General features: G+C 32.7%; 1 protein-coding gene and 1 non-coding gene across 5 annotated transcripts in view; both read right to left on the reverse strand.

Moving 5' to 3' along the window:
- Window positions 1-14,835, reverse strand: part of PRPF39 (pre-mRNA processing factor 39) — a 63,289-nt gene that overhangs the window by 12,107 nt on the left and 36,347 nt on the right. For all 4 annotated transcript variants that reach the window (XM_074235851.1, XM_074235855.1, XM_074235853.1 and 1 more), the window contains 9 exons: window positions 13,649-13,816; window positions 11,701-11,866; window positions 11,094-11,201; window positions 10,213-10,377; window positions 9,772-9,898; window positions 9,375-9,643; window positions 7,799-7,983; window positions 1,048-1,122; window positions 115-235 (listed from right to left, as the gene is read on the reverse strand). In XM_074235851.1, coding sequence (XP_074091952.1) covers window positions 115-235; window positions 1,048-1,122; window positions 7,799-7,983; window positions 9,375-9,643; window positions 9,772-9,898; window positions 10,213-10,377; window positions 11,094-11,201; window positions 11,701-11,866; window positions 13,649-13,816 — 1,384 coding nt within the window. The remainder of the gene's footprint in view (window positions 1-114; window positions 236-1,047; window positions 1,123-7,798; window positions 7,984-9,374; window positions 9,644-9,771; window positions 9,899-10,212; window positions 10,378-11,093; window positions 11,202-11,700; window positions 11,867-13,648; window positions 13,817-14,835) is intronic.
- Window positions 9,228-9,315, reverse strand: LOC141523221 (small nucleolar RNA SNORD127). The gene has a single exon (XR_012478409.1). It is a non-coding gene; the product is annotated as a small nucleolar RNA SNORD127 (small nucleolar RNA).

Here is a 14,835-nt window from a genome sequence, read left to right on the forward strand (position 1 = left end):
TACAATCAACCAGGAGTATGTTAGTATACAAGTTCCTGACTTACTGTCAAGTGTAGAAAGGCAATGGGAAAAATATAATGTTTGGTAAAATTGACAAACATCATTTATACGTACTTGATACCAGGCACTATAATTATATGCAGCTTGGTTGGCTTGGATGTCTCCATCAATCATCTGAGTAGACACTAAAGATGCATCTTCTGTGTGTACTTTTTTTTCATCTGGCTCTTCTGCCCTATTAAGACAAATAAAAATAACATTTCAAAATTATAGTCAGCAAGAGTTCTTTAGCCATTAAGATTTTAAAAGTATGTCCATGTTCTTCAACTAATTTAAATGAGCAATGATGGAAGGAGCAGTAAGATACTTGCTCTTGATGATAAAAACTGATACTAATTCTGGATGATTAACAACTTTATTCTATGTAGGCCCTGGACTTAAAAAATATTTAAAATTTTTTTTTAATGTTCAGAAAGTAATTAACTTCTGAACCTAAAAGAAAACGTGGGATAATTTCTCTAATAAGAACTGCAGTTCAGGGGCGGGTAGGTGGTGCAGTGGATAGAGCACCAGCCCTGGAGTCTGGAGTACCTGAGTTCAAATCTGGGCTCAGACACTTAATTACCTAACTGTGTGGCCTTGGGCAAGCCACTTAACCCCATTTGCCTTGAAAAAAACCTAAAATAAGAAACTGCCTTTCTCAACTTATTATTTGTATATTCACAATATTATAGATTTATAGTTAGAAATTTTGGGGGTTTTTAACCCTCTCATTTAACAGAGAGGCCCCAAGAGGTTGACTTGTCCAAGGTGATAAAGGTAATAAAACATCAAAGGCAAGAATTGAACTCAAATTTTTTGAGCCCAAATCTATTAATTTAATAGGCTAAAAAAAAAATCTTTAGTAATGTTAACTGAGGGGCAGCTAGGTGGCACCGTGGACAGCAGGGCCTGGAAGTCACTCCAACCCTGATTGCCTCAGGAAAAATAAAAAAAGAAATATTTAAAGTTAATCCATTGTGATGAGCCACAGTAGATATTACATACCCATTTTCAGCTTTCCTTTTTAAAGAATCTTGTTCTTTTAAAAGTATTTGATGTTCATCGTAAGCATCCAGAAGCCTGAAGAGAAAAAAAAATGCATTAGGTTTTTTCCGTATTTTGAATTACAAAATAATGACAAATTATTTTTCTCCAAAAAATCTGGTTGCTATTTCAAAAGTAAAAAGTCTTCAAGTTTTATGACAATGGAAGTTTATTTTGTAGTTGGAAGGAAAATATATATTAAAAATGAAAATAAGTTTCCAACTTGAATATTTTAACTCATTGTTAAGTCTTTCTTTAAATTTTTTTTAGACTTCTTTATATTTTAAGTTACCAAAGTTAATTTCTATGAAAGTTTTTTTGGAAAAAACTTAATAAAATCTGTTAGCATAGGGTAAATAGAATGTGCTGTTAAGTCTTACAAATAACATGTAACAGAAACTAATAAGATTTCTGGCATTTATAAGCTCATGGGAACCATTTAATAATGAGAGAAATCCTACCTTAAAATCTTAATTTCCATGATTAAAGTTACTTTGATCAGTACTTTTGCCTCAAAATGAAAATTCCAAAATCATTGTGAGTAATCATAAAAGAAAATAAGTCTTGTCTGATGATGCAAATAGTAAAACAGTAAGGAAAAAATTTTATCCAAGTCATGTAAGATTTTAAAATTTATACCATTTCTGCACAAATACAAGTTGGACCATGACGTATACAGATAACTTAAGCATTCAATACAGCCCTGAGAGTATTGAGACTCAGAAAATGAACCCATATAAAAATACCCACTCTGATGCCAATGATGAGGTTCTACTATGACGTTGAAGCTTTAAGTTATGATCTTGGTTCTAGAATTTTATCTGTTTTCTGGGTATAAGACTGGCTAATCACAGAAAAGATTATATATATATATATATATATATATATATATATATGCGCAACCATATTAAATGATAAATTATGTGTCCAAAACATATACATAAGATGAAGAAAAATCCTTTATGAGGGTCCTCTTCTACATATTAATTATATAAACTGCAACAGGGTGCCATGGGTTTCAATTTCTTCATCTGTAAAATGTGAGGGTGGGGACTAGGATTTATGAAAAGAAAAAGAAAGATGATCATCAAAGCCAGAGTTTTTAGCCACTTATAAACATCAGCTACTAGCAGATTAAGAGATCCAAGTACCTCTAATTCCTAACTCAACCTAGAAATTTATCTATCACAATATAAACTGACTCTTAACTGGATCTTATCAAATTTTCTCTATATTTTTGACCCATAAGTTGTGTTGATCTTCAAGGTGATTTAAAAAAAACCTCACACGATTAAATAAAAATAAAAGACAGTTGCTCACTGAAATGTTTCCTGTTGTCTTTGGTCTCATGAAAAAAAATCTCTGCCAAAGCCTTTTCTTTGCAAGAGAATCTCTATCATTCTCTTGTCTTCTATTTCAGTTTAAAAAATTGAATTTCTAGCTTCTGGTCAACTCATAATTAATCAAAGTATACTTTTTTTTTACTCAGTAGGATCTGTAATCAGAATAGTTTTGAAATTTCTTCAGTACTACAGATGTCAGTTATAAATGCCTGCTCTGTTGTTTACAACTGTTGTTCATGTTCTTCTCAGTTCACCAGAGGAAGAGTATCCAGTATGCTATACAGAATTCTCCTTCCCTTTTTCCTGACATCTGAGGGCACCTGGGGGACACTCTTGACTGCCCAACTGCCATTCCTCAACTTAACAGATGATCAACCCATCTATTTCTCGTGATTCAGTTTCCTGAGAATATCTTTTATTCCTGTTCTTCAGAGTTCCTATTGCAGCCTATTCACATTCTTTGTGTGATTGATATTCATTTTTAATTCTTTGGTGAAAGTTGTATTTCATGACTTGCTGCCACATAACTGACACTCACAGAGGTGGTATTAAAAAAAATGACCTTGGGTACAGCTAGATGGCATAGTGGATAGAGCACCAGCCCTAGAATCAGTAATACATGAGTTCAAATCCAACCTCAGACACTTTATTGCCTAGCTGTGTGACCTTATCTTAAATTAAAAAATTTGTAAAGAGTATGAACAATAAACATTCTTCATCCACAGTCTTTGCTGTGTGGATGGTCAGGCCAGATCTCTAAGAGGATACTCTAAAATGTTCTGGAACTATATGCACTATCATCAGCAAGCCAGAACACCTGGACAATCTCACCATCCACAGACAATTCGTATCAACTTGAACTCTGGGTCTCATCACCTCCACTATAAGTGCAGAGCAATTTTGGCATGCCTATATCTTATGTTTTATCTGATGTTTATGATCAGGTGGTAATTGAACAGTTATTTCAGTTAGAACTTTCAAGAAAGTATAGATGATGAGGACATATTCGTGAGAGTACTTTGTTGTAAAAGGGTCTTTCAAATTAAATGTTAGGTTTTTTTTTAACAATCAACATGTGACCAGTGATCATGCAGTCTTGCATTCTCTTCAATATTTGTAAATTGGTAAAGATGTGAGTCTATTATTCTCTACCAATACCATCTTCATCAACAATGACCTCAATTCTTATGATAGTCTCAGAAAGATTGTATATAAATGAGAGAAAAGAATATAGGTCAACAGCCATTATTATTCTCTTAATTGCCCTTTTCAGTGGTATTAGAATCTGTGATATTCTCCATGGAATGGAACCTTATGAAGTCTCCTTTACCACCTTAAGTATTTCCTGAAGAGGGGTGGCTAGGTGGTACAGTGGATAGAGCATTGGCCCTGGAGTCAGGAGTTACCTGGGTTCAAATCCAGCCTCAGACACTTAATAATTACCTAGCTGTTTGGCCTTGGGTAAGCCACTAACCCCTTGCAAAAATCTAAAAAAAAAGTATTCCCTGAAGACCTTACAAAAGAAAGTATACTATTAGTTGTTCACTTTCTATTTTTGATAGTTTAAATAGGTTAAGATTAAATTTTTTCAAAGGTACATCATCTCACTCATTTTTTTTAAATTAAGTCTAGTAAGTAGATTTCTAACTACAGAGACAACTGTGTCATACTCCCACATCAATATAACAAGTTTTTTTTTTGTCAACTCTATTTAGACCTTTAATAAGTGCTAATTGGTACTCACCATTTTGAGTGCCTAAGTTATTTTTTTGTAGGAAAGTATAACAAAGGTGAAGTTTTGTGTAATCTATAAGTTTTAGCTTTTTACATTCTTCTTCCTGAACAATAATAACCTTTAGTTGACTTAATCTATGTTTGGATTTTTTGGCAGATTTTCTTAATTTGCAACTAATATCAATGCATAACAATATTAGAGCATTAAATTTGTAGAATTTTCAAGTAGTAAGAATGACTTCAGTGGTATAGGGAACTCCTGTTATATTACTGCAGGTCAGGACCAGTTCTGTAACTTACAGTCATAAAGAGCTAGCTAATAGCATTAATATACTGATATTGTAAAACATTCATTTCTTAAATACCTAGGTGCTAAGCACACTAAATAAACAAAATAAAATCCCTATCTTTAAAAGAGATGACATTTATCAAAGAAGAATGCATGTTCATGATAACACGACTATTTTTCAAGGTGATTTATTAAGAGTGGATAGAGCACTAGTCCCTGCATGAGGAGGACCTCAGTTAAAATCCAGTCTTGGACACTTGATACTCACTAGCTAGGTGATCTTGGGCAAGTCATTTAACCTCATCATCCCACCAAAAAAAAGGTAATTTGGTATTGCAAGGCACTAAGTTGGGCGTGGGAATCAGGAAAAGCTTTAAGAAGAAGGTAAAGTTAGTGGAATTCAGAAAGTATAAAGCATTTCAAGAAGGAGAGATGAGAAAGAAGTACATTTCATGCATAGAGATCAGCTAGTACACAAAGGTATGGAAACAGATGATGGAAGTTCTTAACTAAGATGGTAACTATGTAAATAGAGAAGAGTTTGAATATAAAAACTGATCAAGATGCAAGGGGAAATAGAAAAGGATGATGCTGTCACTGAAAGAAATGGTCACATTTGGAAAAAGGAAAGGGTTAATGGAAAGGAGGGCACTAATGAGGTTGTCAAGACAATATTGTCTGTGTGTGTGTGTGTGTGTGTGTGTAAAAAGGAGAGTCCAAAACAGTCCTTTGAGATTTACCCACAGTTAATGATATAATATGGATGATGGGACTAACAAATAGAACATAATTTAGACCTAGAATGGAAGAGAAGATGCTGGAGTGAATGTTATTTTCCCAGGATACTACATGGTTACAAATCAAGGAATATCACTTCTATTCAGCCATTAAAAGGACAATGGAAATACAAAGCAGGTATAAAGACTGCATGATATATTAACAAAAAACTGTCTAAGAATAAGTAAAATAGAAAGATATCTCTAAAATCTATAACTGTGAATAGGTTAGAATGCAAAAAGTTTTTTTTTTTAAAGAAACTGACTACACATACTATTGTAATAAGACAGGACCTGATATTAGGCCCATGGCATATTAAGTAACTCTCTTGATAATTTACAAGAAAATATGGGAAATAATTACATAAGACAGTATGGTACGGTACAACAATAGAAAGAAAAATGAATTTTACTCAGAACTAGGTTTACAATCCTGGTTGTGCTAATTTAATATTATCTTGTTAAAATAACTTAAATCTCTCTGGATCTATAGCCTTATCTGTAAAATAAGGATGAGATCATCAGGTTTCAATCAACAAAAAACTGTACTGAGTTTAAAAAAAACTATTAAAAATATTTAAAATCTAACTTTATCAGAAAACCTTATATATGCTAACACACTTTAAATGAAAATTTTGAAACAAATAAAATATTAATTAAAAAAATGACAAAGGGAATGGTTTCAGAAAAAAAATAAAGTTGTGATGTTTATAAAGCTCAAGAAAAAACAAAATGCAAATTTTGGAGCAAAGAACAGTTACATAACAAAACTTAGTTTTAATCCTAAATATCATTTGGTTTCTAATTTTCTTTTTCTTATACCTTTCATAAACGTAAGACAACATAATGAACACTTTAATATACAAAGAACAGAAATAAAAGATTATATTCAAAAATATGAATCTGGATAAAAAATTTTTTTTATAAGTATAAACATAATATAAACATACCAAAAAATCCTTGGATCCTCTTCTTAAATTCCTTCTGATATGCTTCATCGACACTTTTTATTCTTTGCTTCTCTATTACTAACTCCCCAAACCATAACATAAACACATTTTTAAGGCAATGAGATTTTTTTTTGTCACAACTTGTGATTTCACTGCCATAGGTATTCCCTCTACCAATGAGGATCTATAAATGTTCTGCAATTAAGAAGGGGCAACTTGCTTCAGGGTTATACAATGAGTATCATCACATACAGAGCTTGAGTCCATGGAAACAATTCATCTACTATAATGTGCTACTATTAAGGTTTCATTTTTGAAGTGAAAGGTTTTTAAATGCTCTATTTTCTTCCTTCAAAATATCTCAGTTCCTTTCCATTCCCTTTCCCAACTTCAGTTTAGGTTCTAAACATTAATTACTAGATTACTGTTATTAATCACTGTTCTAAGAAGGATCCAAAAATCATTAACCAGAGTCTCACCACATTACAACATTGCCTAATAAATGGCTACTAGATTAAATTACCACTTTTTCTACTACAAACTTCCAATGGCTCCCCAATGTTTTCAAAACTCTTAAAATCTGATTTTTAATACCTTACAATGAATAAATATGGCCACTATACCTAAACAATTGAATCTCCCACTGATCATCCAAACAAATCCTTCACTCCAGCTGGGTTTCTTTACTTATTGATCATAAATTTAACCAAACTGATTCTTATCTTTCTAATATGAAATAACATTCCTTCATTCTCCCTCAAGTAGCTTCAAAATTCAACAATGTTTTTCAAGTTCAATGTTGCTTTTCCTAACCCTTCCAGGACAGTCTTCATTTTGGCTTTAAAATAACAATGTTAAGACAAAATGTTAAAACTCTTTTGTATTATGCCCACGCGCACGCGTGTGTGTGTGTATCCAATGTGGGAGAATTCTGTATACTGAATTCCTTTTTATCTCTTCTCAGGGCCTAAGAATCCTGAACAGAGAAGCAGCATTTAATTATTTATTTTAAATTTAGCTACATTCAACAAAGTTCTCATTTAAATTTATATAAATAAGCCACACAGATAATAAGCACCTTCCAGCTGCATTCTGTTGCACTTAACAAGGGAAGATGATAAAAACTCCCATAGCATTCTCAAGACTCCCAAATGTCATTACTAAGAGTTCTAATGGAGGCAAATGAAATATTAGACTTGTTCCTAATCCTCATTAATGTAAATAAATAATTAAGTGATGATAAGGAGCATTTTTTGTTGTGATAGAAACTAAAATAATTTCTGATAAACTTTTGCAAGAAAACTGTTAGGAAATTGTCAATTGAGCATTTTAGAGACAGATATTCTCTTCATTTTCAATATTACTTAAAAAAGAAGAGGTACAAGGAATAAAGGGGAAGAGGAGTAATGAAGGAAGAAAAGGGGTATCCTTTTCCTTAGTCAAAGTATCCAGTTCCCATTTGAATTTTTAAGGGCACAGTGAGATTTAAGAAGAAATAAGAAACAAAATTATCACTATATGTTCCTTGGTTTTAGTTTTAAAGTTGTTAAATAATTAACTTTTTAAAAAGTCAATGTACATTCATTCATCTTTCAAATAAATAATAGATTTATTCCTTACTTGTTCACATCAGAACCAAAATCTTCTAGAAATTCCACTTTTCGCTGAGAAAATGTAATTTTCATTTTAATAGGCAATGAACCATGTATAGCCTTGTCGAAACAGGTGAGGATATTGTCTTCATTTTGCTTAAGGTCCCCACTATATTCCATTTCAAGTAAGTTGAGGTATAATTTTGTGTTCTCCTATACAAAAAGAAAAGACCAGTAAGATTAACTGCCTAAATTAGAGACAGAATGAAAGAACATAAAAAAAATCAACAGTAATTAGAGTAATAATACTGTCATCTAAAAACATTACAACAAAATAATATAAAAATCATAAAATCAGGGATACAGGGAATGGTCAAAAACACCAACACACATGAAAATTTAAGTACACACAAAAAGTAATGTCATGGGGCGGCTAGGTGGCATAGTGGATAAAGCACCAGCTTTGGAGTCAGGAGTACCTGGGTTCAAATCCAGTCTCAGACACTTAATAATTACCTAGCTGTGTGGCCTTGGGCAAGCCACTTAACCCCATTTGCCTTGCAAAAAAAAAAAAAGTAATGTCATGTATAGAAGAGTTGTCACAAGTAGAGGACTCAGAAAAGTTACATGTAGTAAATGCCAGGAATAAATTTCTATTTTCTTCTTGAGGCAATTATAAAAGAAGCATGGATGTTTACCAAGTAGCAGATGAAATAGTTAGAATAAAGGTTTTGACACTGAGGCAACGGTACAAAGAATAGATTGGAGAAATAAGTGACAAGAGGCAGAGAGAGTACAGCAAGAGATCAAACATGAAATGAATGAGGGTTTGCACTGAAGCAGGCATAACAAAAACAAGTTCCATTCTCTAAAAATATATTCAGTATTATATAGCATAATAAAAATTGTTCCATGTGGGAAAATATAAACTTCAGTGGACATAATACACACACACACACACACACACACACCCCCGTATGTATGTATATGTATGAAGTGTCACTCCAAATGTAGAAATCTATGGCTATTGTTCCATTTAGTATTTTTTTAACAAGTGTTCTCAACATTTTTTTTATGCTTTTAAATCAATAATTAGTACTTTTGCTCTCAAAATTACTTAAGAATAGGTAAACTAATGTCCCACTCCTGGGACATTTCATTTTTATCTCTAATTGATTACTCCACTCAGAAGTTGAATTAATATATGACAAACTATAATGTGTGTATTGATGTGTTTAATTCTACTTTTATTGGTATAGGGAATTCCAAGTAAATAACTTCCCTCTCTGGAATCTGCCCTACATCTTCAGGTACTTACAGTCCTAAAAGGTTAAGCAACCAAGGGCCACCAGAGTAAGAACTAATGTAGGCCTTAAGCCCAGGGCCTTCTCAACTCTGACATCAGCTCTCTCATCACTTAGATATCTCCCCCACTTCTCTGATTTGGTTAAAAAGAATGGCAACATCAGCTTAGAGGGACTGGTGTCTTCATGTAGTAATAAAATATATTACATACAGACCGTAAACCTGTCATCACTGTTGCCAGTAGTCAGATATTTACTTATTTGCCTATTTCAAAATCTGAAATATATAGAAACACATACTTTATCTCGCTCAATGGCTTCCAAGAGCACTTTTCTTGATTTTGGAAGGTTCTTCTGTATCTTGAAGAGATGTCGGGCTAGTTTTATAGCATAAAATGAGGATTCATTATTTGATTTGGCATTCTTAACAGCATCCTGAAGCAAGTGCTCAGCTTCTTCCATGTTTCCATGCCGTCGTTCTAAACTAACTCTTCTCAAACGAACCATTGCCAATCCTAGAACACATTCTTCAAATGTTCTCAGAATGCTTCTTGCTTCATTAATATTACCTAGAAGTATCAAGTAAATATTCAATATTTTAAAAAAGTCTTCTTCAGCTTTCCCATACTTTTGATTTGACTTGGAATTTTTACTTTAAATTATAAATAAAATTTCAATTATTGTTGCAAATTCTTACCCTGTTGTTCCTCAAAAGCAGCCCATAGCATGTGAACCATGGGTTTCTTTGGAAGATGTATAGTACAAGCCCTGCTGTAGACATGTCTCACTCCTTCGATACTATGGTTTTCCATGTACTTGGCATACTACACATAGAAACAGAGTAAACACTGAATAATTTATGATTGAGCAGGCTATTAAATACATTTCAGAACAATAAAATTCTATTTTTAAACCCATTCAGCACCTTTATTGAACCACTAGACTAGTTTCTGTAAGGAAGGACGAAGAGAGGCAACGAGGTTGGCATATGCAGCAGTCAAATCTGGTTGCAAGCAGACCATCTCCTAATGCAACAGATATAGTTACATGAACAACATTCGACAGAGGTACAAAAAAGGTTAGTCACTAGATCAATGTTTATAATCTATTAAAATTCATTAATATGTATTTTTCTCACCTTGATCCAAAAGTCCTCATAGAGGGCACATGATATGACACATCTTTCAAAGAGAACCACAACACGTTCATGAGTTCCATTTTCAATTTCAAATTCTAAATATTCTTTCCAATTTTTCAGTTGTGCCTTTTCTAATGGTTTCACATGGAAATAAGGTCTTTTAATCTGAAATATAAAAAAAATAGCATGACAGTGCAAACATGACAATATTGTTTTTATATAGAAATATCAAATGTGAAGTCTACAATATAAATTTAATACTGGTCTGTCAAAACATGTTTCCTTCTCTAATATCCTGTGGGGGTTTACAGATTTATAGCTCCTGTACTTGGTATAATGTCGAAGAGGCATATTAAGACATCCTAATGTATTAAGTATTCAGCTAGACAACTGGGCATAATGAAGGAATTAAAAAAAAAACTACTCATGATCAGGGGGTAGCTCGGTGGCACAGTAGATAGAATACCAGCCCTGGAGTCAGGAGAACCTGAGCACAAATCTTGCCTCAGACACTTCATACTTATTTAGCTATGTGACTTTGGGCAAGTCACTTAACCCCACTGCATTGCAAAACAAACAAAAAAAAGATGACTCATAAACTCTTGATTTTTCAGTATCATTTAATTGTAATTTAGTTCAGCAAGACAATTAATGCACTTTTATTTAATATTCTAAGAATTCTAATAAAATCTTGACTGAATCATAGTAGAATTCAATTAAATTATTTTAATGAGTTTTATGCAGAATAGATGAAATATTTCAATTAGGAAACTGGACATGTTGATACGTTATTTCCCAATTAAGCAGGCCCAAACATAAAAACATAAAAAAAAGTCAAGTTTCAAGATATCATCTGTATTTCAAGAAAAAGGAACACTTACACCTTCTTCAAAGGTCCACCGCTTGCTAACCTCATGCTCATTATAATTAAACATTTCTTGATGAATCTCAATGATTCTATGTCTCATGTTTTCTATTTCAGTAATTAGCTTAAGAGAGAAAAAAAAGAAAGGGGAGTTAAATTATAATTGCATAATGTCAGATATTAATTTATACAAGCTTGCTTTGATTTCAGTTATATAACACTATTTGTTCTACCAGTACAAATATTAAAATTCAACCCTTATGGGATTTAAATAAAATTATTTTCAAAATTCTTCAAGTTTTTAGATTGCACAGTATTAGCAAGAAATTCTTTGGCTGGTTATCTTTAAAAGATAAAATGTATCACCTGTACTAAAATAAAACAAAACACTTTTTCCTATAAACAAATTAAATAAATGCCACTTAAACCTAATAGTCACACCTGAGGAATTACTACCTTCAAGAGAAGTGAAAACTTGTTAGTTTAATCATTTCACTTTCAAAATTAGAATTGAGTGGTAAAAACGACAGTCTTCATTAAGTCAATATATCAAAATCTGTCATGAAGAATCTGTAACTAGAGTTTATCACAAACTAAGGAAGGAACATTGACTTTGTAATTACCTTTGCTGGGTCAGTTATGTCTTCAATTCCAGAGGGTAAATCATCACCAGGGGGGCCATCATCACTACTATGTCCATTTACAGAAGCCAGTTCTCTTCGTAGCTGAATAAATTGCTCACTTGTTAAAATATCTCTAGGTAAATTATTCTGTACATGTTCTTTGAACCTAGAAGATGCAGTAATAAAAATTAAACATTTCAAAGACATACTTTCAGAGACTATGCACTAATTATGCAGAATCTTTAAAAAGTCTGATAACACTTGGTATCAGAGAAAGTTGTTGTCCCTTTAAAAGTTAACATCAAGACAAAAAGCATACAATGGATTAGTATTTCAAAATAAAAAAATAAAAGTTATTGTATGTTTTTTGCTGTTCTGTTATTTTTCAGTCATGTCTGACTCTCCATGACCTCATTTAGGATTTTCCTGCCAAAGTTGTTTGTCATTTTCCTCTCCAATTCATTTTAGAGATGAGGAAATGAAGGTTAACAAAGTAAAGTGATTTGCACAGAACACTCAAATCTAGTCTGAGGCTGGATTTGAATTTGGGAACATTAAATCTTCCTGCCTTCAGGTCCAGCACTCTATCCACTATACCACCTAGCAACCCAAATAAACTACACAAGCATACAGATAAAAAAAACCATTATGCATATGCACTGTGATGTACATACTACTGAAAATTTTTCAGTCAAAACCATGTTATTTAGTTCATGTTACAGATTCCCAACTACAAAGTATTTAAAGCAAATTCACCATGAGAAATCTAGTGGGGTTTTTTAGTTTTTATTTTTTTGCAAGGCAAATGTGGTTAAGTGGCTTGCCCAAGGCCACATAGCTAGGTAATTATTAAGTGTCAGCAGCAGGATTTGAACAAAGGTACTCCTGACTCCAGAGCCGTTGCTCTATCCACTGCGGCACCTAGCCACCCCAAGAAATCTAGTTTTAATAAATACAATTCAAAAACCAATCCTCTAACTTTCTTGCTATGCTGGCAAAGACTATTTCCCAATGTTTTGATGATAAACAACATTGCAATGCCTAACAACTTCACATTATGAATTTACTGAACAAACTGGATGAAGCATTCATGCTTTCCTGACTCCACATTTACCAGTCACAATGTTTCATGACCCAGAGAAGAAAGAAGACTGTGTAGGTATATCATATTGATACAAATGCATGCTTACACTAACACTGTATTATATATGTATGTATGTATGAATACAAATACCAGCAACAAAAGAGAAAAATGTTGACTAAATTCCTAGCTTCTTCAAAACTCAGAATTATCATTACATGTCTAAACTGTAATTTCCTATTTGCAAATTGAGAAAGATTCTATGATCAATCAATTCAACTATTTTCTTGAAAGTGCTACAGACCGGGGCGGCTAGGTGGCACAGTGAATAAAGCACTGGCCCTGGAGTCAGGAGTACCTGGGTTCAAATCCGGCCTCAGACACTTAATAATTACCTAGCTGTGTAGTCCTGGGCAAGCCACTTAATCCCATTTGCCTTGCAAAAACAAACAAAAAAAAAAGTGCTAAAGACCACCGTGAAAAAGTCTACAACTAATTATAGGATTTAAACAAATAAGTTGTTCAGTGTTACATTAATGATGAAATAGTAGAGCCAAAATTCACTTCATGGTCTTCCGATTTATAATCTAAAAATATTTCCATTCTAGGGCAGCTATATGGTGCAATGAATAGACCAGCCCTGGAGTCAGAAGAACCCATGTTCAAATATGGACTCAAGACACTTAAAAATTACTTTGCTGTGTGACCTTGGGCAAGTCACTGAATACCATTGCTTTGCTCCCCCCTTAACCCCACCCCCAAAAATTTCCATTATAACATAACGGTACCATTCAAAACATTTTGATGATGAAAGCACTATTTACAAGCAATTGTTTTTAAAGTACCTTAAAACCTTTTTCTACCTACCTCTGGAAATGATGACTATAGAGCTGTGTTGGAATACCAAGAATACGATCATATATAGTTGTAACCTCTCTCAAATTTCCCTGTTCATTTTCCCAGTTTATATACATTTCCCATAATCTGTCAGATCGGAAATCTGTTCCTGCAGCTAAAACAGCATGTTCGAATGTTCTGAAAAATTAAATTATTCCTAATATTATCTATAATGCAAACTACTTGTAATTATATCACAATCTTATGATAATCAAAATATTAAAATTTAGTTTCAATTTCACTAATTTTCAAGTCTCTACTAAATTTCAATTTTCTATTTACTAAAATTTATGTAACTGATAAAAGCTTAAATTTCATAAAGGAAGTAAATAAAGCAATTATATTTCAGATCAAACAGCACAAACTTACGTGTATTATATACATTTAAATCAAAAGGAAACTTAAGCTATGAACTGAAGTTTAACATAAGCAAACGTTACAATGCTGAAGTAAGATCGTTTTGGATGAGAAATTTTATAAAACTTAGAAAGTATTCCACATATGGTACTTAAGGTTCGTGAAATGAAAAAACAAATGTATTGCGTAGAAAGATCGCTGTTATATATTAAAATTAAACAGAAAAAATGAAAAAGCAAATAACCAAAGACACATAATATGACTGAAAATGGTTAAAAAAAAGTGTGACAAAGTTAAAACTCAGAATAAATTAAGGTCTGCAAAAAGTATTAAAGATAACACAAGGTGTTAGTTTGGACAACAGTATGGCAAAGTCCATGTTATATTACACCATGGAAAATTATTTCGATAATAAAAACTGTAAGAGAGGTGTTGGTCTAATCTAAGTTTCTTCCATATTAACTTCCAATTATCCCAGCAGTTTTTATCAAAGAGGGAGTTTTTTATCCCCAATGGCTGGACTCTTTGGGACTAGTTTACCTGTCAGATCTATGGAAAGGGGAGCAGTTTATGACTAAGGAAGAATTGGAGAACATCACCAAAAACCAATTAGATGATTTCGATTACATTAAATTAAAAAGCTTTTGCACAGATAAAACCACTGTAACCAAGATCAAAAGAAATGTAGTAAATTGGGAAACCATCTTTATAACCCATGATTCTGACAAAGGAGTCATTTCTAAAATATACAGAGAACTGAGTCATATTTTTAAAACAAAAAGCCATTCCCCAATTGACAA

This window comes from Macrotis lagotis, chromosome 4 (assembly GCF_037893015.1).
Source record: "Macrotis lagotis isolate mMagLag1 chromosome 4, bilby.v1.9.chrom.fasta, whole genome shotgun sequence".
Taxonomy (NCBI): Eukaryota; Metazoa; Chordata; class Mammalia; order Peramelemorphia; family Peramelidae; genus Macrotis; species Macrotis lagotis.